Source organism: Clavelina lepadiformis, chromosome 5 (genome assembly GCF_947623445.1).
Source record: "Clavelina lepadiformis chromosome 5, kaClaLepa1.1, whole genome shotgun sequence".
Lineage (NCBI taxonomy): Eukaryota > Metazoa > Chordata > Ascidiacea > Aplousobranchia > Clavelinidae > Clavelina > Clavelina lepadiformis.
In genome coordinates, this window is record NC_135244.1 from 14,350,238 (window position 1) to 14,372,182 (window position 21,945).

General features: G+C 35.5%; 4 protein-coding genes across 5 annotated transcripts; all 4 read left to right on the plus strand.

The window, feature by feature from the left end:
• The first annotated feature begins 388 nt into the window (after nucleotides 1-388).
• LOC143460500 (AP-3 complex subunit mu-1-like) lies at nucleotides 389-3,224 on the plus strand. Its single transcript, XM_076958018.1, has one exon. The coding sequence runs from the start codon at nucleotides 1,643-1,645 to the stop codon at nucleotides 2,891-2,893; it is 1,251 nt and encodes a 416-aa protein (XP_076814133.1). The 5' UTR covers nucleotides 389-1,642; the 3' UTR covers nucleotides 2,894-3,224.
• A 1,907-nt stretch (nucleotides 3,225-5,131) lies between these two features.
• On the plus strand, nucleotides 5,132-9,304 carry LOC143460450 (store-operated calcium entry-associated regulatory factor-like). Its single transcript, XM_076957945.1, has 6 exons — nucleotides 5,132-6,551; nucleotides 6,720-6,865; nucleotides 7,063-7,198; nucleotides 7,456-7,755; nucleotides 7,974-8,112; nucleotides 8,316-9,304. The coding sequence occupies exons 1-6, from the start codon at nucleotides 6,452-6,454 to the stop codon at nucleotides 8,545-8,547; spliced, it is 1,053 nt and encodes a 350-aa protein (XP_076814060.1). The 5' UTR covers nucleotides 5,132-6,451; the 3' UTR covers nucleotides 8,548-9,304.
• Nucleotides 9,305-12,041: 2,737 nt separating this feature from the next.
• On the plus strand, nucleotides 12,042-18,958 carry LOC143459741 (DCN1-like protein 3). 2 transcript variants are annotated; one of them, XM_076956999.1, is made up of 7 exons: nucleotides 12,042-12,614; nucleotides 15,477-15,555; nucleotides 16,393-16,668; nucleotides 16,805-16,952; nucleotides 17,342-17,452; nucleotides 17,786-17,932; nucleotides 18,042-18,958. In XM_076956999.1, the coding sequence occupies exons 1-7, from the start codon at nucleotides 12,455-12,457 to the stop codon at nucleotides 18,462-18,464; spliced, it is 1,344 nt and encodes a 447-aa protein (XP_076813114.1). In that variant the 5' UTR covers nucleotides 12,042-12,454; the 3' UTR covers nucleotides 18,465-18,958. The 2 variants fall into 2 exon arrangements, with proteins under 2 accessions (XP_076813114.1, XP_076813113.1); XM_076956998.1 differs by having other exon boundaries at nucleotides 12,056-12,614; nucleotides 17,786-17,938.
• Nucleotides 18,959-19,241: 283 nt separating this feature from the next.
• Nucleotides 19,242-21,757, plus strand: LOC143461074 (uncharacterized). Its single transcript, XM_076958834.1, has 5 exons — nucleotides 19,242-19,603; nucleotides 19,767-19,910; nucleotides 20,081-20,146; nucleotides 21,049-21,174; nucleotides 21,316-21,757. The coding sequence occupies exons 1-5, from the start codon at nucleotides 19,442-19,444 to the stop codon at nucleotides 21,622-21,624; spliced, it is 807 nt and encodes a 268-aa protein (XP_076814949.1). The 5' UTR covers nucleotides 19,242-19,441; the 3' UTR covers nucleotides 21,625-21,757.
• The last annotated feature ends 188 nt before the right edge of the window (nucleotides 21,758-21,945 follow it).

The following is a 21,945-nucleotide window of genomic DNA, read 5'->3' on the forward strand; positions in this document are numbered from 1 at the left end:
GTGTGTTTTTGTGTTAAATTATTTTTAAATAATGTGTTTGTAATTTGGGTTTGGTGGCCGTGCTGACGCTAATAACCTTTTTACATTCTCTTATTGGTCTGTGGTGCACGTTTTTGCCCTCAAGTCCTTGTCACATTTGCCCGTTCAATTTGTGGAAATTATTGTCAATAACTACTAATATGTTTGCGACCACCAGCGTCAACATAATTTTTTGTCTTCCACAGTGAAGACGAAAAAAATTGAATGAATGAAAAATAAAATGAATGAATAAAAAAAAAAAATAAATGAGGAACGAGACACTAAATTACGGAAAAGTGAGGAATTACGGAATTACAGAAAAATGGCAGGGATAAACTGGCAAGATAAGCCGTATATTTGTGGTTTAAGATGTTTAGATGCCGACTGATGAATATTTTGCTGGTTTTTTATTTTTTATTTATTATTTCCAGATTTGTTTGAAGTAACTTTGTTACACGTCACAAGTTTTAGATTTGATTTTTAGATTTGAGTTTTAGATTTAGATTTTTAGATCGCACTTGGTGCGATCATATTAACCATAGTAATCTACCGTATGGTGCGACTAAACGATCAAGCTTACTCACAGCATTGAGAAAATAAACCATGAACAACAAACAATCAACTAAACTTTACTCAGCAGTCAATCGTACTTACACCCTCCACAACTCTTATGTTGCTAGAAAGAACTGTGAAAAATTTAGCTCTGGGAAGAATTGGAGCACAAAGAGCTTAATATCTCAACTGAGCCAGCCACTAGTCTGGTACTCAGGCTACTGCTCCTTTTCTGCTGAGCGAAAACCATGATTGTAGTGAAATCTATGACGTAACGATGGGGGACTGGATTGTCATTACGGGGGCAAGGGGCATTGATTTCGGCATTTTCACGGGATTGTACCGGAACCATAAATAGCTAAAATAGACTTTTTGCAAATTTACCTATCTTTTAAAATAGGCTGCATGACCTACTTTCGGTAAAATGGTCACTTTGTTTTAAAAATACACAAAAAACGTACAAAGACAGCTCGCAGGTAAAGTTTTGTATGTTTTCCTGTCAACTGGGGAAAATTAAAAGGTTTTATTTTACAAGGTGAAAAATATGTATTAACATGAACAAATAAAATAGAGGGAATAATGGCTAATTTATTGTAGGAATTGCTTGAAGTTAAAGACATTTTTATAGCGTCTAGTTCTATTAGGTGCACCTGTTGTCCAGTTAACTGAATTAGTTTAGAGTTCGCTTTTATATCAGAAAGTCACTGTTCATTAGTTCTAGGAAACTGTTTAGAATTCAGGCAATATCATATCAAAAACCATACATACATACAAAATGTGTATCTGTGCACTAAGGCTAGCTCGGTAATGATATGGTATCAAATCCTAATCCTCTAGCTGAAGAAAGTTTTTGCATGACTTAAACTGGACAATGATTTGTTACTGCTTGAACTTGCCTTGTTTTTTGTAAATGTATTCAGGTATAAAAAAATCTGCATAAATTTTAACAAGTCTTTTTGTGGTGTTTACTTAGGCTATGCGACATTTTTCATTATGATTGTCTTATAAATTTAACTTTAATGATCGGTTAAGCGGGGATTTTTTTACAGATAGGAGAATAAAAAGTAGCAAAATGATTCACAGTCTATTCATGATGAACTCTCACCGTGATATTTTTATGGAAAAACATTGGAAAAGTGCAATAAAGCGTTCGGTTTGTGATTTTGTCTTTGAAGCACTTGAAAAGGCCTCCAGTCCAGAAGACTTACCTCCTGTTATAGCAACACCTCATCATTATCTCATTAGTATTTACCGAGAGCGCCTATATTTTGTGTCGGTGGTCTCCAAAGAAATTCAGCCTTTGTTTGTGATAGAATTTCTTCATCGAATTGTTGATACGTTCATTGATTACTTTGGTGAATGCTCAGAAAGTGCCATTAAAGAAAATTATGTTGTGGTATATGAGCTGTTAGAAGAAATGCTGGACAATGGATATCCACTTGCTACAGAAAGCAACATTTTAAAAGAGTTAATCAAGCCACCAAATATTTTGAGATCGGTGGTTAATACAGTTACAGGTCAAAGTAATGTTGCTGATAAGTTACCAAAAGGCCAGCTTTCCAATGTGCCTTGGCGAAGAACTGGTGTAAAGTATACCAGCAATGAAGCCTATTTTGATATCACAGAAGAAGTTGATGCTATTATTGATCGTTCGGGTTCCACAGTGTTTGCTGAAATTCAAGGGAGCATCGATGCAACAGTAAAATTATCTGGAATGCCTGATCTAACATTGTCATTTGTCAATTCTAGATTGTTGGATGATGTTAGTTTTCATCCGTGTGTTAGATATAAACGATGGGAAGCCGATCGTGTGCTTTCCTTTATCCCTCCTGATGGTAACTTTAAACTCTGTTCATACCATGTTGGTGCTCAAGGAATGACGTCCATACCTATATATATCCGGCATAACATTCAATACACAAATGCAGGTGGAAAATTTGAAGTAACAATCGGCCCGAGACACACAATGGGAAAAGTAATTGAGGACCTTAAAATATCTGCATTCATGCCAAAACAGGTGCTCAACATCAATCTTTTTCCTACACAAGGTGATTATACCTTTAACCCAGTGGACAAAGAAATGATTTGGGAAGTTGGAAAGATTGTTTCCGGAAAACCTCCATCTATTCGTGGAAGTATCAGTCTGCAATCTGGTGTTCCTGCTCCAGAAGAAAAACCAACTTTAACTGTAAATTTCAAAATACAACAGCTTTCCATTTCAGGTTTACGAGTAAATCGACTTGATATGCATGGTGAAAGATACAAGCCATTTAAAGGTGTTAAATATATCACCACAGCTGGCAAATTTCAAGTCCGAACCTAATTTTGGTTTTCTTGTATTGACAATGACACAGCTGCATGTATAGTTGAGAATCACTTGTAGGTTGCGAGGAAACTGTAGGCTGGAGCACTACAATATAGCAAGTTCAGTATTTGTTATTGTGAAATCTTTGTATCACGTATGTACGTATGTCCATTAACACTTATGTCTCTGTATTTTTCTTGTGTACAAATCAAACTGCATTTCATAGAGGGATATTTTAAATAAAGTTAAGTTACTGAAAATTGATTTTATATCTAATTTCTGTCAGATTTCATCTATTTAGCTGGTGTAATTGCATAAGTGTTTTACAAATATACTTCGTATATCTTTATTACATATGGTAACATGTCAAAACCAGTCATTTAATCAGACCTGTTTATTTGCTGTTGTTACTATTGCAAATCAAGAAGGCCTCCTGTTACTAAAATATTTTTGGCAAATGTTCGATATACATTAAATAGTGTATGGATTATAAACAAGTTGGAAGCTCATTATTTGGAAAATGAAGAGACCCTTTAAACTATGTTTGGTTTAAATGAACATCTGAATTAAAAATTCTGTGAATGGCACGAGATTCACACACACACACACAGCCTTGGCAATTGACCGGTTGATTGCAACTGACACATTGGGCACCCTTATTGTAGTGTAACTCATTTCTCCATAAACTGCAGATGTTGGAACTATCAGTTTCAGTTATTTGAATTTATGCACCCATCATTAAGTGCAGATAGTGTCATGAAATGCATCAGCTTAGAGGGGTTAACTATCAAACTTTAAAAATGTATTTCATGTTTGCAGAATAATACTCCCCTTCAAACCGTAAACAGGAATATTCCAGATATCCAAGTTGAAGGGCGAAAATACAAAATTTTTAAAAATAATTCTACGTTTATAAATGGTAAAAAGCAACCAGCAAAAAATATTATGATGTTCAAATATTAAACTAATCATGGTACAGTAACTGATTACCAATGCTTGTGAAGATGTTTTCCGTTATAATGTCAAAAAATGTACCAATTTTGGGACAATAACGAATGTACCAGTAGTTTTGTACTTATATAAAATAATAACACCGGACCTAGGTATACGACTAAACTTGACGTCAATAAGGTTCCACAAAATAACTTGGTAAGAGGTAACAAAAAAACGTTTGTTCTGTAGTGTTGCGAAGTAAGGCTTCGAGTACTTGGGCCTTGAGAATTGATACAGGTTGATTTCTTACTACTGTAGTTAATTTACTTCTCATTTCCAAGAAAAGCAAGACTAGTAAACAATTGAAATTTACAATATAAACGAATTGAAGTACCGTTTCTTGTATTTCAAAAAACAAAATAAAGTGACGTAAATAGTTATAATTCAAAAAGGTTTTTAACTGCGTCGCGTTTACCGTTGTCTACCGATGAACGCAGTCACGAGACCGCATTGCAAACGTGATTATGAGTATGACGCAACATCATGTCAAAACAAACTACAGTACAATAGGCTGTTGAAAGCATATGTACACGTAGCAGAATGCGATACGCTTTGTTCACGCTTATAAAACCACCCTATGATCCGTATCATATTATTTTTAGCTTATATTAGACTTTGTCGCTGTGGGTAGGCTTTGTATGAAGTACAGTTACACGTTATTCCGTAACTTTGCGAGGATTTTATGAAAACTTCGCAAAACGCTATTTAAAGTAGACAAGAAAATGGAAGTGACATAATGCACTGAATAAAGAATTGAACATATCGATCAGCGTTCGAACTGTTCGCGCAAGTTTGTATGGCCAGTTGCGCGCAATAGCCTAGCTTTTCTTTTTCTTCGTTTTCTGTCGTTTGGGATGAGAATTGAGATAGGCCTACTCAAGCGTATTCCACTGTTATTTTGTTAAACCGCCCAAATGTGTTGCAAACTGCTATCAGCTTAGTTGTTGAAGGGTAAGAATTTTCGTTGTAACTGGGCTTCGTCTTAGGTGTATGTAGATTTATTTATATATTCAGCCGTATTGATTTTGGTCGAATATTTTTAAAATTACATGTTGATCGCATACAGTTCGATTATTGGTAAAGTAAGATCGCAACGGTTCTCAGGTTCTTGCGGTATCTGTATAAACTGATATATGACAACGAGATGCAGTAGTGCACAACCACAGGATTCATTTGTATACTAGGCCCTAGCTACTCAAATTGTGAGTACGATTTTTTCCAATGAATTAGTAGCAGCTCTGAAATATATATCGAAATAATTATTTCACCGAAAGTAGGTCTGACAGCCTGTTGTTAATGATGGGTGGTTAGGTTAGGAGAATGGCATGCAAAAACAGTGGAGTAGCCTGCCCCAAGTTTAGGGGAGGAGCCAATATTTTGACTGAAAGCGATTAACAGTTCTTTGTTTGGGGCACCGCCTATCCAAGCAAATAGCGACAAAAAGTGCTCAGATTTTGGCAAACTAATTCAAAAGTTAAGGTACCAGCTTTTATCAATATAAAATCTACTTTTTCAAACAATTTTTTCTTTAAAACATAATAAATATTAACAGCGCCATTAGAAAATAGCACCACAATTAAAAGTCCAATCGTCGCTTCCTGCCTGCTAGGCTCGTTACAACTCGATTGATCTTCTCATTGGTCCTCTCATGATGGCAATGAAGCACACACAAGTCTGAGAGGTGATCAGAAGTCATCACTGACCGTAACCATGTCTTGACTTGTCACATTATTTTCGTTACGAAAAAGACCTTTCAGCCTCAACAGCTGTTGCGAGTAACGCCATACTGATTTGGATTGTGTTGCGCACGCTTGGGTAATCTTGAGCGCTCAAAAGAAACTCCTGCAAACATTTGCTGTTGGCTTCAGAGCTCAAAGAAGATCTCCACAGGCTTACTTCACTGTTTAGGCTATCCAAAGAATACAAGCGCTCAATCTCATCTATCTTGATTGGTTTGTTGGCATTTTCAGCTCTCTTAAGCCAGCTATTTTACAAGCTTCTTGATAAATGTTTGACGCAATGTTGTAGTCGATGCGTTCTCGATCTAAAACACTTTGAAGAGAAGAAATGAGGCTCTTCACAGATGGCACACTGATAGTTCACAGGTGGTCTGTGACATAACACTGTATTGAAATCAGAGCTTTGGATCCGGAGCCATACCTTTTCAAAGGAGCCGGAACTGGAACTCTTTTTTTTATTTAGCTGAAGGAAGAGGAGCCGGAGCTAGTTGTTTGACAGATTTGAAACTGAGCGGGTGTAATTTTTGGGTCTCTTATTTTTGCACTCTCATATCACCATTTCAATATCGAATTTTGAAGAACTATAACTATCACGTTATAATTTCTTTTCTATAACCTCATACCTCCTTCCCATTCAAGCATTCAAGTCGAAGTGCACAAGTATAAGAGATCCAGATTTTTTGGTGAAATAATGGTAGCTTATACGTATATATATATATACATATATACTGTTCATGGTTTGTAGCGCTTGCAAATAATTTAGTGCATATGCCTCTTGAAATAACTTCCTTTTTGTTTTGTGTCAAACACAGATACATATTTGTAAGTGTAAAAACTGAAAAAAATGGAAAACAGCCAGTGGGAAAAACTGATGACAATTATCATTTTGTTTGTGCTCCTTGTATTTTTCCCAATGTTTATATGTGCATGGTCCAACAACAATGGTACAGTGTATTTATCATTGTTTTAGCATATGCATGGTTATAATGTTGTTCTTGTAATACAAATGTTAAATATCATACTGACTGATAATGTTACTGAAATTGTATAGGTGTTGTGGTCGTGAATTAATCTGTGGGAATGATATTTAACAAAAGTATTTTATAATTTAGATGGTGATCGCGTTTTACTTAAAGATGTTGGCGCCATTACGTTACATCATGGTCAGATGACAACAGGTCGAAGGAATAACCCAGTTCAACAACTCAAATGCGTTGGCGGTTCAGCTGCAGGTGCATTCACACCAGCTGTTGTTCAGGTTTGAATGCCCTTGGAAAGTTTGTTCATATGTTGGCAATTGTATGGTTAATTACAAAATGTGTAATGCAACAAAGGAGCGTAAAGAAGCAAGCAGTTATGCCAGCAATGAGTGTAGATTTGATCAAACCAATAACTAGTAAAAACTAACAACTGTTGAATACTCAACTCAGCTATCCTTATTTTATGCTTTTACAGTGTAAAAATGTAGGCTCAGATGGTTTTGATGCCCAATGGGAATGTAAAGCAGATATGGATGATTCCTACAGGTTTGGAAGATTGCAAGTGTCATGTGAAGGATACAATTACCCAAATGACCCTTATGTACTAAAGGGTAAATCTATATATGTCATTGTGCCAGCAGATATATTTTTTTAGTTGCGATATTTCCTTGGTTTTGTCTCAAGCAAGTAAAATCATATTATTGGTTAAACTTGAAACCAGTTATATTACATGTTTTGTCCATTTCTTGAATTTTAAGTTGTTTATTTGTCAGTACTGTACTATATTTTTATGGAATTTATTCAATATATTCATAAGAATACACATGTATATATAAATATCTGTGTTGTGTTTTCTTGAAATATTCAGGTTCTTGTGGATTGGAATACACCATTGACTACACAGACGCTGGTAGAAGTCGTAGTTCAGATGGGTATGAAAGTTATCACCATTCAAAACAATACAAAGAAACAAGTGGATCATGGTTTATCTTTATTCTCATTGTGTTTGCCATTGGACTTCTCATTTACAACATAACAAACAAGAGTAGAAGCAATAGTACTAATGGACATAGGAGACAGGATTTTCACAATTATCCTCGGCAACCAGGTCCTGGATCAGCTCCTCCACCATATGGGTTCAAGCCAGAATATACCGCTGAAGCCAGTGGTTAGTTTCTTGATTTGCTCATTTGTTAAGATACTGTTAAACCTTGATTGATGACCACCCCAATAACTTCGGTAACGCGGCCGCTTTTTTCTGATCAACTTTCACATGAAATCAAGTCCCAGTACAGCTACCACCTCGATCTTTGTGGTCCTTGTTACCAAGGTTTCATTGCAAGAGTAAATAAAAAGCAAAGATATAAAATGTATTTCTTTTACTAGCACCTCCCCCATCATATGAGGATTCCACGACAACAACAACCTCTAATGCCTCATCATCTAACACTGCAAATAGAAACAACTCTGGATTTTGGTCTGGTCTTGGTTTGGGAAGTTTGGCTGGATATTTCTTTGGTTCAAGGTAATATTTTATATAGTGCACTGTGTGCAATGGTATAGTAGTTGATTGTACCAAAAGATTCAGTAGCGATCGCCTTAGTTATTAATTATTATTAGGTTTATATAGTAATAAGTAACTCATTCTAATCCTGTTAAAAAATTAATTTTATTGTCTAAAATGCTTTGTAATTATGCTATTTCTTTAAAACATTGATTTTATTTCAGAAACAATTACCAACAATCTTACGGTTCTGGTTACGGAAGAAGTTATGGGTATGGCCAGGGTTACTCATCTGGGTGGGGTAGGTCATCAGGGTGGGGTAGGTCATCTGGGTTGGGTGGTTCATCAGGATGGGGTAGGTCATTTGGTTCATCAAGTTCTGGCACCAATAGAAGATCTGGTTCCTCTGGAACTTCAAGGACTGCATCAGGGTTTGGTGGAACATCAAGAAGATAAATAAATTGTACTTATGACTTCGTTAAGGATTCGGATTCCAGAAAAGGAACTCAAAAAAACCCAAAGATTCGAGTCTAATTTTTGTGCAGTATTTTTTCCAAATTCTAGTAATCGTTTCATTTGCACACGCAGTCCATTTGAACATCACATCCCAAAATCAACTGCTGACGTGGTTGGTCGTCATGAATAACACTACAGTTATGCCAATTTAACAAATGTCTGTTTACTTTTAAACCATTAACAGCTGTAGTTTTATTACAAAGGAAACGCACAGCTATTGCTTGGATAGCTGTTAAACTATTGTAGAGCAAAGATTCGGAATGAATTATTTTGGAATACTTAGATATTCTGTCATTCCTAGTTAGATGGCCAATGATTGTAAATAGAGATCGTTTTAGCACTAAAAACTGTATTGTCCGCGCTTTTAATATTTTTTCAGTATTTCTTTGTTTTATTGTTGTTTTTGATTGATTGTTTCTTTTACTTACATTAAAATGCACTGAATTCAATTGTTTTTTGTCGTTAAATAAATTGTAAAAATGACAATTTTGATTTATCTCCCAAAAGCGTTTATATTTAAAATCATTAAAAACTATGTTGGGGTGTTGAACATATAGTAGCCGTTCCTTTGAGGAAAAAATGCAATTACACTTAATGCAATGCTAGTTGACTCACCACGTTTTGTATAACAACGTCTTTTGACTTAAGCGGGCATTTTACTTACTACCAAGTTAATAATAAAAGTTGAAATCGTGTGCGAGACGCATCGAGAAATGATGCTCAAAAGCAAAGGTACTTTACCGTGATGTAGTATCGAAAAATTTAATCCGAACTCCTATTTTATACGATAATGTAACCTACTTGATACACCATTAAAATATGTGTAATTTTTCTCATCAACAACTTCAGCTCAGGATCTAAATGCATGTTGGAAATGGTAGGATTTCGCTTGTGGCAAGGAATCAAACTTATAGCTGATAAAGGGAAAGAGTCTTTAAGTGTTCCGCTCTGCCATTGCGTGAGTGTCGGTGTTCTGACATTTAATGGGTTGGGTCTGATACCAGCTGAGGGTTATAAATCCTGATGGCATTTTTCGCGCGTGCGCACAACGAATTGTGCAAAAGATCTATTTTCTTGTTATTTTCTACTACCAAACAAATTGATTTTATTGTCCAAAAATCGCCCTAGTGATGACCTTTCGATTTTTGTCTGATTTTAACTCGCACTGTAATAAATACATTGTGATTAAAGTCTGTGTAGCTTGTAAATTCACAACGATGGCAAGGGGTTGTTTATGAATTATGTGTTTAGGAAGAAGCATCTTACTTAATTTTTGCAGGGGCCCAAACTTACTTTCTGGCCTAGGCCCGTATTTCACTCTACACTACTCTGTAAACAATCAAAGCTTCATTCTTCTACTGAAGTTCAAGACAAGATCTCCCTGGGCGTATGTAGGGACTGGAAGACGCGTCCAGCCACTACAATGTTACTTTATGATCAGTGTAATGTATGTACGACTTCGGATAACGTTGTACGAATAAAAAAGGAAAAACGAAATTAAAACCAAGCAATGTGAAAGTAATAAACGGTTGGTTGTATTAAGTGTGCCGTGTGGGTGTATTAATTTACCGAAGTCCACTGTCAACAAATATAGGGCTCAACTGGTGAAAAACATAACTTTATTTTCTGCCGACGTTTCATTAACCCATTCGGCTTAACTTCATCAGGGCAATGGGTATCAAAGTCCAGTGTATTTACAATAAGGTGTGTGCCAAAACCTGTTCTGGGAAATTTCGGTTAAATCTATTTTAGCATTATTTAGCCAGAATTTTATAAAGGGCGGTTTTTGGTGCTGGACGTATTTCAAAAAGTTATAGACCAGAAATAGGCTATCCAAAGATGGCAGTAAAAATACATTAGAAACGATACTTGTGAAAATTAAATCAGCCATTGAAAAAAGCTTCTTGAAAGCGATAGCATGCTAGATTTTGCTGGAAAGCAGAACCACCATCAAATGGGTATAAGACAAAGCAAGACACAACACAAAATTCAATTTTAATCTTAGGGCAAGTAACTGCCCCCGTACGTGCTTCCGGCGCCCATGACTAGAAGTTAAATTTAGGCTAGGCTTAGGTTACTATGTTATAACATTTAAGGTTGATTTACAAGAAACTGTGAAAAAGAGTTTTGAACGCAAATTTTTTATGGTGAAATAGTAGCAGCCAACTAATAAATAGGCTAATTACTATACCTGCAAAGTTTGGCCCATTGCCACTACCAACAAGACGCAAAAATGCAATGACAAACAGTGTGAAAATGTTTTAAATAGTAGTTCAATTCACAATTTTTTTACTTTTTAAATTTATTAAAGTACCCAGCGTAGTCTTTCCTAAATTATCACGAACCATAATAAAGGTAAATGCAGAACTTTGTATGACAGAGTGATCTGACATACTCACTATATAGTATTGCCTCGATTTAGTAGGTTCGTCGAGATAAAAGTTTGCAACGTTCAGCGAAACAAAAATTATGTTAACTGAGAAAAGTAGAAAACTAGAAACCGTTGTAGTGCCATAAACTGTCCCCCATTGTGTTATCATAAATTCAAATCCAATTATGGTGTTGACTCAGCAGAAAAAGGAGCAGTAACCTGACTAGCGACTAGCGCAATTTCAACAGGCGCTATTTATTGATATGTACTTCAATTGAACTGTTTTCTACACATTGTTGCGATGACTATAAACAACCATACCCTCCTATTATATCTCATTTAGCACAACAGCAATGGATTTATAGCGCTCTGATTTTTATTACAAGGGAAAAGAACGCATTTATTGATAAAGAACAAAAATGGCAGGGCCGAAAAATCGTGTGTAGTTATGTTTATGTAGCTACGTGTGTAGTTATGTATAAGATATTAAGCTTTGAAGATCAAGTCCTTCTTACAGTATGTAGAGCATACGTGTCAAACTCCCGGCCCGCGGGCCACATCCGGTCCGCTTTACAATAAAACTTGGCCCCCAATGCTATTTTATACATTGAACTATTTCCGGCCCGCGAGATCATTGTACAGTATAACTTAACTTTTTTCAAGCAAGAAACAAGATTATAACAAATCGCACAATACACCAGCACAACAGTTGCCCCATCATTCGATAGCATAAATCGATTTATTCTAACGCTTGTAATCAGGGATACTTTTTTCTTTATTGTTTGTTTATTCTTTAATGCTTTTGCAAGGAGATGAATGAAACATAATAATATAAGAGAATAATCAAAAATAGCCCAGTCAAAAATCGTCAAAAACATCAAAAATTTGGTGTTGTTTCGCTGCCTTTTCCAATTCATGTACTTGTGTCACAAAATGTTTAATCAAGTTTTATCCTTACGGCCCGCGGCGTTAAATAAGTTGTGAGTTTTGGCCCCTGGTGCGATTGAGTTTGACACCCCTGATGTAGAGCAAATAAGTTAGTTGTTGATTTTAAAGTTCGAAACTAAAATGGTTGTTCATTAGCTAATAGAGCTTCATTAAATTATTTTTGAGTTTAGTCAAAGTTGATATTTAATTGATATCACAATGTGTTTAAAATCATTTTACCCAGACCTTTAGAAATTACATACTTTAAGATTTGTATTTAGGACTCTCAGTTCAGTAGTTATGCGAAGTTAAATTAACGGGTCCGCACTGTATGATGTTGCAGGAACTGGCATGGCTAAACTTTCTATGTAAATTTATTACTGGTGTTGTTGTCAGGTGCAGGTTTCACATAGATCCAGCCTTGACATTGTTCAATGAAGATTTTAGTTAGCCTATAAGAACTACCCAGTTACTAGGCACTAGGAAACCCCCAAATGTTTCAGACTCTTGCTTGATTGTAGCAGTGGATGAAAACAATTTTATTACAATATGGGAAACAAATGTCTTACCTGCTCTGGAGGAAAGAACTCCAATGGAAGTGAAAGTCCAAGTTGTTTTGCATCATCTAAAAAATCCAGGCAACGAAGAAAAAGACAAGCGGGGAATGTTTTGCCTAGTGACTTACATGCCAGTGGTGGACATAGTGTTGGTAAGTTGATGCTTTTCTGCTAAGAATCTAGAAATGTTTTATGTGTGATTTTCTTAAGTTATGAGTGTTTGAGTAGGAGAAGTAGCTTCTAGATCTGTCAGCTTGCCAAACTTGTACAAGGTGTGATTACATCAAAGAACACTAGCCTAGCAAAACGAAATTTTCCAAAAATTCATGAACTATGTTGTGGAAAATGTCTAAATGTTTTGGTCTAAATCAATTATGTCTGAATCATTCACGCTTTGACACCTATCTTTGTATACTTGCACCCAATTGTGAAATTTTGTGTTGGTCATACATATAGAAGCATATTGTCTGTTCATTCTTTGTTGATTTATATATTGTTTTACACTCTCAGCCAACAGAAATCTGGTATGGTAATTAATTAGAGGAAAGAATGCAATAAATATTTTAAGCTGGGAAACTTTTGTAAACCTTTAAGTTAAATTCCGCATTTTTACAGGAAATATTGCTTTATTGTAAAGCTTTTTAAGTCCAAAAAGTTTTTTAAACTTTCAAGTCAAATTTTAAATTAACTAGCTACAAATTGAGCAAAATCAGCCAAAAAATTACTTTTGTTTTTCAAAATTGTTGTTTAAGAACAGCAATTTCAGGCCATATAATACTGGATAATATATGATCGTGAAATTTATCTCTCGTAGTTGTCTAATTGAACAAACTATATGTATATTTGTACAAGCTAGATTTTTGTTGATGTAGCGGTAAAAACTGACCCGTCTTGATCATTACATCCAAATTTTATGACTAGTTTATTTCATTAGTATTATGTCATTAATAATTTTCTTTTTTGTTAAATATACTATCATATTTGCACGATCCACAATTATGGTAAAATTTAACCTGTCTTTTTATGCTCAATGAACAGTAATGATTCAATTGTGATGCCATAATGTGCATTGTTGGTAGGTTGTACTGGTTAAGGGCTTGCAGAATATAGTAGTTCATTCATGCGTATACAGTGAGACCTCGTTAATCCGGACCACTTCGTTTCGTCAAAAAATGTCGGTTTAGCGGGGTATCCGGATTATTGGAAAGTAAAAAATCAATCAATCTTGCAAATGCAGTACCGTGTTCAAAACGCAGTGTGCACCTTACTCCAATTCTAAGTACCAAGTTTCTGGCTGGACAGCAACTAAAATATAATTATATTTTTTGTATGATCCGACCCAGTGTCGAACCCCAGAACCACCGTATTAAAGACGAATGCTCTAAGCCAGAAGTGACGAACATGCGGCCGCAAATCGGTTTGACAACCGCTCTTGCATGGCGAAGCATTCCGGCGGGACCAGCAGTCTTGAACTTACTTTGACCTGTTTCCAATCTTTGCGCAATGCGATATCAAAAACTGATAGCACGATTGAGTCGCAGCAGTTTGTCTTCAATAGATTGCCGTACTCAACCTATGTAATGTACGTTTTTTTTGCGACCGCGGAAGCGTTGTTTGTTAGTGTTGATGAACAATTTATTTTTTCGTTTCTAAAATACTGTACAGTATTTCATAGTATGACTAAAAAGCTGTGCGGCTTACTCAGCTGTAACTGACAAAGTGGCTTGCCACAACGAATAGGACCGTCACCGCTGCTATTACGTCATTATGCAACGCAACGTAATTATGCGTAGATAATAATCGGCTATTGTTTCGTCAACAAAGTAACATACTGTATTAGGACAATCGTGAATCATTTTCGCTTAACTGTTAATAATCCGGTTTATCGGATTTTATTGCTATTGATTTAGCACATTTGTTCCAAAACTTTTGTGTCGGAGTCGGACAGCGGGGTTTCCGGATTAAAGGGGTAAAATGCATAGGAAGAAATCCGTTCCCGGCAGTTTTGTGTCGGATAGCGGGGATTCCGGTTCATCGGGGTCCGGATTAACGAGGTCCCACTGTATATATATATATGTACATATACTCCGGGAGAATGTTACAAATTTAACAATCATTCTGACAAGTATAGTTGAAAATTTGATGTCGTAGAAGAAAATCACGTTGTATGTTTGCGTGGCATTTGCAACGGAATATAAATGTGCAAAAATCGAATTTCTCTACATAAATGAACATTGGCAACTGCATCAACATATTGCACTGCTTAGAGGAAAAACTGTTTTTGCAGAACCCTAAAAAATGCTTTAGGTCTGTATACCCCCAGTTAAGAACCACTGACCATTAGATTAATAAACTCTATACTTTTTAAAAATGTAGGTTAGGCTGTAGCATATTGCAGTGTGGTCCAACTACAGGCCCGTTTACATTTTTTTTAGCTTGCGAACTGTTTCAGTTTTGATTTAATCGTATTGCTTTATGAATATAATAACGGTGATAAAAGTGCCGTAACAAAATGCAAATGCCCAAAAACTTAAAGTAAATGCAAAGATTACTGGCAAGTAGCACTGAATTGAAGGATAACATTAACACACAAAGCTAATGATAAAAGTAAATGTTGCAATTCCTCGTTAAAGCATTGTTACGCTACAGGAAGATGTTTGTTGGAAATAGTATAGTCACGCAAATGTTACCTTGGTTCATGTTGTGTTTAAGTTTGCCATGTACGTTGATAGTACACTAAATAACCTTAACTATTGTTTAATTTCAGCTAGTCAACAATTTCTGCCATCAATCAAGAAAATTTTAACTTTTTAATTAAACGATTTCAACGAAATAATTCACTTATTCCTATGGATATTGTATAGGCTTTACCATTTGTAGCCTTTTACATTAAATATATATATGTTATCAAATTAAATGTAATTTTAAGTCAGTTCTAATTTTAAATTCTTGTATAATAGGTATTTGTGCTTTGCTTTTTACTGTATAATAAGTGATTTGTCGTTTTTGTGCAGTATCCACACATTCTCATTCAGTGAGACCAGACACTTTGGAACTGCAAACAGCTCGGAATAGTGAATCAGGTGGTTCAAGGTAAACAGTGTATTTTATTTGGATAGTCTTACCCTTTTGTATGTGTTTGTAAACTAATGTTGACGAATAATTTATTAATAGCTTTCAGAGCAACGTGTCAATAGTTTAATTTAACACAATGTAGTAAGCTTACATAAATCAGGAAATAGTAACAAAGCTAATCAGTAATCCGCATTGTGATTACTTTACAATGTATGAGTTCTCCACTAATTTTGAGATAACACATGCTAGGTTGTCCTGGAGACCACCAAACACTTCGAGTTACCATTAGTTGTTTGTATGCATTTTAATATCAAGAAACATAAAATTGCTAACTGACAAATATTGTTTTAGTTCAACACTTAATAGTACTTTTATGTACTTTTATTATATAATAGAAATAATAAGCTACATGCCCATTTCTGATAAAGTGAGTAAAAGTAGTTTCAGGATTTGTTTGGGTTGCTGTACAAATTGATATAATTGAGCAAGATATACATAGGCCAAGCCTAACTTACGATCGAAAAGCAGCTTAGCATTTTAGTCAACAATGTTCTTATACTTCACAAATAACAATGAAACATCATCTTTATAAAATCAAATAAGGGTTTTCTTTTTTGTGCATGTACCCTATTGCTCTGTCATAGGAAGCATTCACACCGAGTATTGAGTATTTGTAACCGAGTATTTGTCCTGTTTGTTTTTAAGAATGTGTTACTAGCAGTAGCATGTACATCATAAAGTCAATGATATACCAATCACCACCCGTCATGGCTTTCAATGAAAGCTTTTTAGTCACCATTACAGTTATTCAGTTCAACAAAGCCGTAATTTTATGATCTGAACTTCTTATGATAGGTTTCCTGACTTTTCATTACATGGTGTCCAGAAAATGTCACCCATAGCAGTTTCAGCCACAGCTACCCCACCAGGGACAAACACTACAATTGAAGATGTGGACCTTCAAAAGATAGAAAAGCTTTTTCAAGTGTACTGTGACGACGTGAACAAAAAAATAATATTGCCCGATGGGGTTGAGCGATTTTGTTTAGACTTGGAGGTTGATCCCACAGAGTTCATTGTGCTGGCACTTGCTTGGAAGTTTAAAGCTGCGACCATGTGTCAGTTTACAAAGTTAGACGGTTTTTCATTGCTTCAGTTTTGAATTTTGCTTCATTTTAAAGGATATTTACTTCAGTTTACTTTTATTTTGGGGATAGTGTAGTTATAAGGCTTTAATGATATTGACTTTTTATGAAACATCTTATAGAAAAGAGTTTGTGAGCGGATTTTTAACTCTGCACTGTGATTCGATCCATTCCTTGAAGTCTTCGTTTAAAAAGCTCGAGTCTGACGCTCTTTCAAACTTTAAAGACCTTTATCGGTTTACTTTTCAATTTGCACTTGATATTGAAGAGGTACCAATGCACTTTATTTACATAGTCTTGGATGTGTTCATAGAAGAATGCACAAACTGTACTTTATTGCGTTACGGACGACTGAGCAAGGGCCTATTTTGTGGGGAGGCGTGTCCACCCAACTTTTGAACAATTATTATAGTTTAACACAATTGGAACTGCATTCTGTAACTGCCTTCGTATCACACTTCATATCACACCAAGCCCCCTCCAAAGTTTCCCAGCAAACTAAGCTTCTGCAGCTGACATATATTTGTCAGTGTTTATTCATTTATTGAGTTTAAGTTGTAGATATACTGTACATTTATTTTGTTCAACATCTGGATGAGATGTGCCGTTATTTAGATTTGCTGAATAATTTCTGATTTAGAAATTATGCTCTGTTACAGGGTCAACGATCACTTCCGTGTGATATCGCCATCGCAATGTGGGATGTAGTGTTTTCAAGGAGCCATCCACTCATGTTGGAATCCTGGATAAAATATCTGAATGAACATAATGTATAACGATACATTTAACCCATGTTTGTTACGTGTTATGCTAAAGTCCTTATGATTTGAGTTAAACTGTATTTTTTTCTTAATTAACATCGAAGCTGGCAAAGGTAAATTTTTTATTTTTTGCTGAAAGACTTACTTGTGTGTTTACCAGCATTGTTCAAACACATTTTCAGTCATATTGAAATAACCGTCCCTGTATCGACATTAATAAAAATTTTCGTCAGGGAACAATAACCCTAGTAGTTTCTTGCTTAGCGATGTGTTCGTTGTTGGATACTATTCAGCATTATTTGTCAAGGAACGACTATCACCAACACAATGCCGTTTTTTCAGGTGCGAGGAATCTCTAGAGATACGTGGAATATGTTTTTGTATTTGACCGAATCACTCAACGATGATCTTTCCAACTACAACGACAATGAAGCTTGGCCTAGTCTTTTTGACGATTTTGTTGAATACAAAAGGGCTGAAATTGAAAAGGCAAAGGTTCCTTAACCTTTAATTCCATTGTTTATTTTTATATGTTTGTTACAATTAACGTTGTGCGCGTTTCTACCTTTTTTCTTGTCTTATTTTCCTTATCTTCTAGAATAATCCAGAAACGGAAGAAAAGGAAAATGATTCTCAGGACGACGAAGCAAACGTTGAGGGGTCACGAGAAACAGAAGATAATGACGATCACAGAACATCTGTTGTAACAGAGCGGGAAAAAGAAACTTTAGACGTTTCAACTTGTGAACATCTTATCGAAGAATCGAACAATACGGAACACATTGTTGAACACCCAGGGCCAGACAAAACACAACAGACTGTCTGTGACGCGGATGAAAATGACACCCTTAAAAACACGAAACTTCCTGGACACATTTCCTCTTCATCAGAAAGCTCTCCTGGTCCGGTTTGTTCAGCATCGGAAAATCCTGCTCTGAGCGAGTACGCGGAAAAACCAAGTCCACCTCTGCTCTTGAGTCAGCTTCATTCCGACCCAGAAGATTCATCTAATGTCGATTAAGGACAGATTGTACGCGAGATGAAACTGTAACAGTATGCGGCTTCTATTCTTTATTTATTTATTATACCTTTCTTTTCCCACCTGCTTTTCTAGAAATTGATTCCACTATCCTATCATGCATATGAGCGGTAAACGTAGTTATCTCGTTACAAACACTTGCAACAAACCTTCTTGAAAGTTTCTTTTTGTTGCATGACTTAACCTCACCAAGTGTACGTTCGTGTCTGTTTGCGTTGTTGTAGTTAGTTTTATAATGCTTGAATGCAGTTGAAAATCTTCTCAGTATGTAGTTGTTCTAATCATTTAGTCGTGGCACTTTCATTTTTAATGTTTCTAACAATAAAACGGGATCTTTTGTATTATTTCACACTTAATGATGCATTTATTGCAACCAGTTATAACGTTTATTGTTAATGTCCTAATTATCACAGTTCGTGATGTGTACGTGTTTTTATCTAGGAAGCGTTACCAATAAAGTTTCCTATTAAAAGACATATTACTGTATTGCATTTATGTAGCAGTTAGATTTGCAGACAAAATTCTCTTTAGATCCATTAACTTTTTGTTGGTTTTTGAAAAAGTTGACTATTAAAATAGTTGACTAACAAATGAAGTTAGTACAGACCTATCAAAAGTAATTTTTCTGTTTACGAATTTTCTGCTTTTAGAAAATGTGTAATTAAGAATAATGGATGGAAGTATAGTCAAAAAACGACCGATCACGTTGTTTTTCGCCCGAAGCGAAACAAACCTGCGAGACTTCGCCAACAACACAAAGGAATAATTTCGTTGCTACGTGTAAAATTCGCAGCGCTGCTAGCTAGGTTAGTAGGCTACTACGCAGGAAAATTGTAAATTTCAACAGACTAGCAATAAGTTTAGTTTTAAAACACTTTCCCGGTTTTTCTACACCGACAGTGTGTTCAGAGACAAAGTACGTAACGATAAATTGTAAGTTGAATGTAATATTTCTAGTTATGCCGCTTCACTCTCGGTATAGACCACCTCAGCACAAGACCTGTGATGGCTATTCCATTTGTATTGCCATTACTGGAGTATTAGTATTTTCGAGCGCTTTGGCCACTGTCATAGATGGTTTTATATTTGGCAGACCAGGAATACCAGCCCTTAATTTTGAGGTTTGTTATTAGGCCTATATCCAAATATAACGTGGTGAATGCAAATGTAATCACTAATCAGAACAATTGAGTGTAAGATTTGAAAAAAAATTGCTACGTCTTATGCATATTATCCAAGGTAGTTCATGCGATATGATATTCCCCTCAATGCAACATTTTGCAGGCCACCACATGTCAAGCTGTTAACTATCTCTCAGTAGAAGAGCGTTCATGTGAATGCGGAGGGGTGACCAACGACAGTCCTTACTGCAAGTCATCTTTTCTTTGCGTACAAGTCATCGTTAATTACAATGTGACCGGGGTCAACGTAAGTCCAAGCAAACTTAGTCGTATATTCAACTTATAGCAACTCGTATGATTGGTTGAGCGCACTAGAGCGGATCTTAGGGTTTTTGCTGATTTAAGGATTTTTTTCTGGTTTGAAGAGTTTGGCTTCATTATTTCAAGATATGATGTGTTACATGCATATTATCATAGGGTACTTACACAATGACTGGTGTGGTGCATGAACACGAGTCAGTCGCTTACTCGATCCACGAAGATGTAAGTATAATTTTGAAATAAGAAATTTAGGCCTATGTAAGGTACCTGTACCGAATAAGGCCCACCTAACACTTTTTTGAAAATAACTCAAGAACCAAAAATGAGAATAGACTGAAAAATCGTATTCTATTAGTGAGGGTATATGACTACAACATATTAAAACCACAATACCTGACAACCCCCCAAAAAAATTTTATAAAGAAATTAAAAATTCCAAAAAATGGGCCTTATTAGGAGCATAGGCTCCTAATAAGGCTCACCAATTTTGTGAGTATTTTGATTCAAAACATAGTAATAGACAACATATAACATTATTAGAAATTTCACATTTTAAGTTGTACAAACATTTAAAAAGATTCCATTAGGCGCATCAAAGTAACTGCAACAATTTGCCAACTGATGACTGGAACCACTCTTGAAGTCTGGACATCAATTAGCCAAGCATCTTGTATGGGCCTTATTAGGCGCATGTGGCATCCACGAAAAAAATGTCACATTTTTATCATCAGAAAAATTTTAGCAAAAAAAAGTGCATTATCCTTTTCAATACTAAGTTGGTTGTTACATGAAAACTTCAACCGGCTGACAACAGTTCATTTAACCGGCCAAATTCTCACTTACTTTTTTTCTAAATTAACAAAACCACCTTAATTGCAAATATCAAATTTTTGTTGTGCTCTAGCGAATCGGTTGATCACGTGACAAGGATGAAATCTGGTAAACCATGATGAATTTATATTAGTTTTTATGTAGGGACAAAATCTTTTATTTATTTGCACGGGTTTGCGAAATATGAGCAATGGGCCTTATTAGGGACCGGGCCTTATTCGGTACAGGTACCTTATATAGCATACAGATATAATGAAAGTTTATGCTGTTTTAATTGATTTACTTTAACTCAGTGCTCACTGAATATTTGTAAGCAAGACAGAAGGGCCAACGGTTTAAAAGTTCAAAAGTTCATAAAAGATTATGGAACATCTGGTCAGCGATATGAATGTTATTACGACCGCAGACAACCTAATACGGTAAAAATACAAATTTCTCTTTCTCACTTTTCAAACAAAATGTATAGATTTTGGCCCACATTCAAATCATTTTTTATATATTCTTGATACTACAGTATACTGTATCTGTGATTTTACTAAGGTCCTTCAATTTCCCTCTAGGTCATCATTGAACGACGTTACACCCTAACAATCATACTCATTTCTCTAATTGTTCCTGGAGGAGTATTTTTCCTTTCGGTGATTGCTTTGGTAATCCTTTGCATTTTTGCAAAAAAGAGAAATTTTCCCGACCCACCCTCTATCTCAACGTACAGAGGTTATCTAAATCCTTCCGTTGTGGGTGATAATGGTCGACAAGTCCTCAACATCAGCGGAAGACAAAGAGGGCTTCCAGGATACGACGAAAGTGAAACGTATAGAAGACAAGAGGATCCACGTCCTCCCACAAGAGATTCGCATCTTGTCTAAAATGGCCACAAAAACATTTCTTTCTTCTTCTTTTTGTTTTTCACAATGTTTTATGTTAATCTAATATTACTTCAGGTGCATTAGCTTCATCTGAGCACCATTAATGATGCTATTAAAAAGTATTTCCAATTTTTTTGGTGATAATTAAATATTTATAGCTGTTCTTTTAAAACGGATTTTATATTATTTACAACTGCATTAAAACGTTATGAGGCATCATAGATCTATCGTATAGGCCTACATCTTTAAAACCGAATAAGCCTATACAACATTGAGGTTTGAGGTTAGAATACAAAATTCAAAGTTAATAAATTTCAAAAC

Coding starts and splice junctions, on each gene's coding strand:
- LOC143459741 (XM_076956998.1), top strand. CDS start 12,455: ATGGGAAACAAATGTCTTACCTGCTCTGGAGGAAAGAACTCCAATGGA. Junction 15,556..16,392: donor AGTGAATCAGGTGGTTCAAG/GTAAACAGTGTA, acceptor TTCTTATGATAG/GTTTCCTGACTTTTCATTAC. Junction 17,453..17,785: donor AATATCTGAATGAACATAAT/GTATAACGATAC, acceptor CCGTTTTTTCAG/GTGCGAGGAATCTCTAGAGA.
- LOC143461074 (XM_076958834.1), top strand. CDS start 19,442: ATGCCGCTTCACTCTCGGTATAGACCACCTCAGCACAAGACCTGTGAT. Junction 19,604..19,766: donor TACCAGCCCTTAATTTTGAG/GTTTGTTATTAG, acceptor AACATTTTGCAG/GCCACCACATGTCAAGCTGT. Junction 19,911..20,080: donor ACAATGTGACCGGGGTCAAC/GTAAGTCCAAGC, acceptor ATATTATCATAG/GGTACTTACACAATGACTGG.
- LOC143460450 (XM_076957945.1), top strand. CDS start 6,452: ATGGAAAACAGCCAGTGGGAAAAACTGATGACAATTATCATTTTGTTT. Junction 6,552..6,719: donor TGCATGGTCCAACAACAATG/GTACAGTGTATT, acceptor TTTATAATTTAG/ATGGTGATCGCGTTTTACTT. Junction 7,199..7,455: donor TGACCCTTATGTACTAAAGG/GTAAATCTATAT, acceptor TGAAATATTCAG/GTTCTTGTGGATTGGAATAC.
- LOC143460500 (XM_076958018.1), top strand. CDS start 1,643: ATGATTCACAGTCTATTCATGATGAACTCTCACCGTGATATTTTTATG.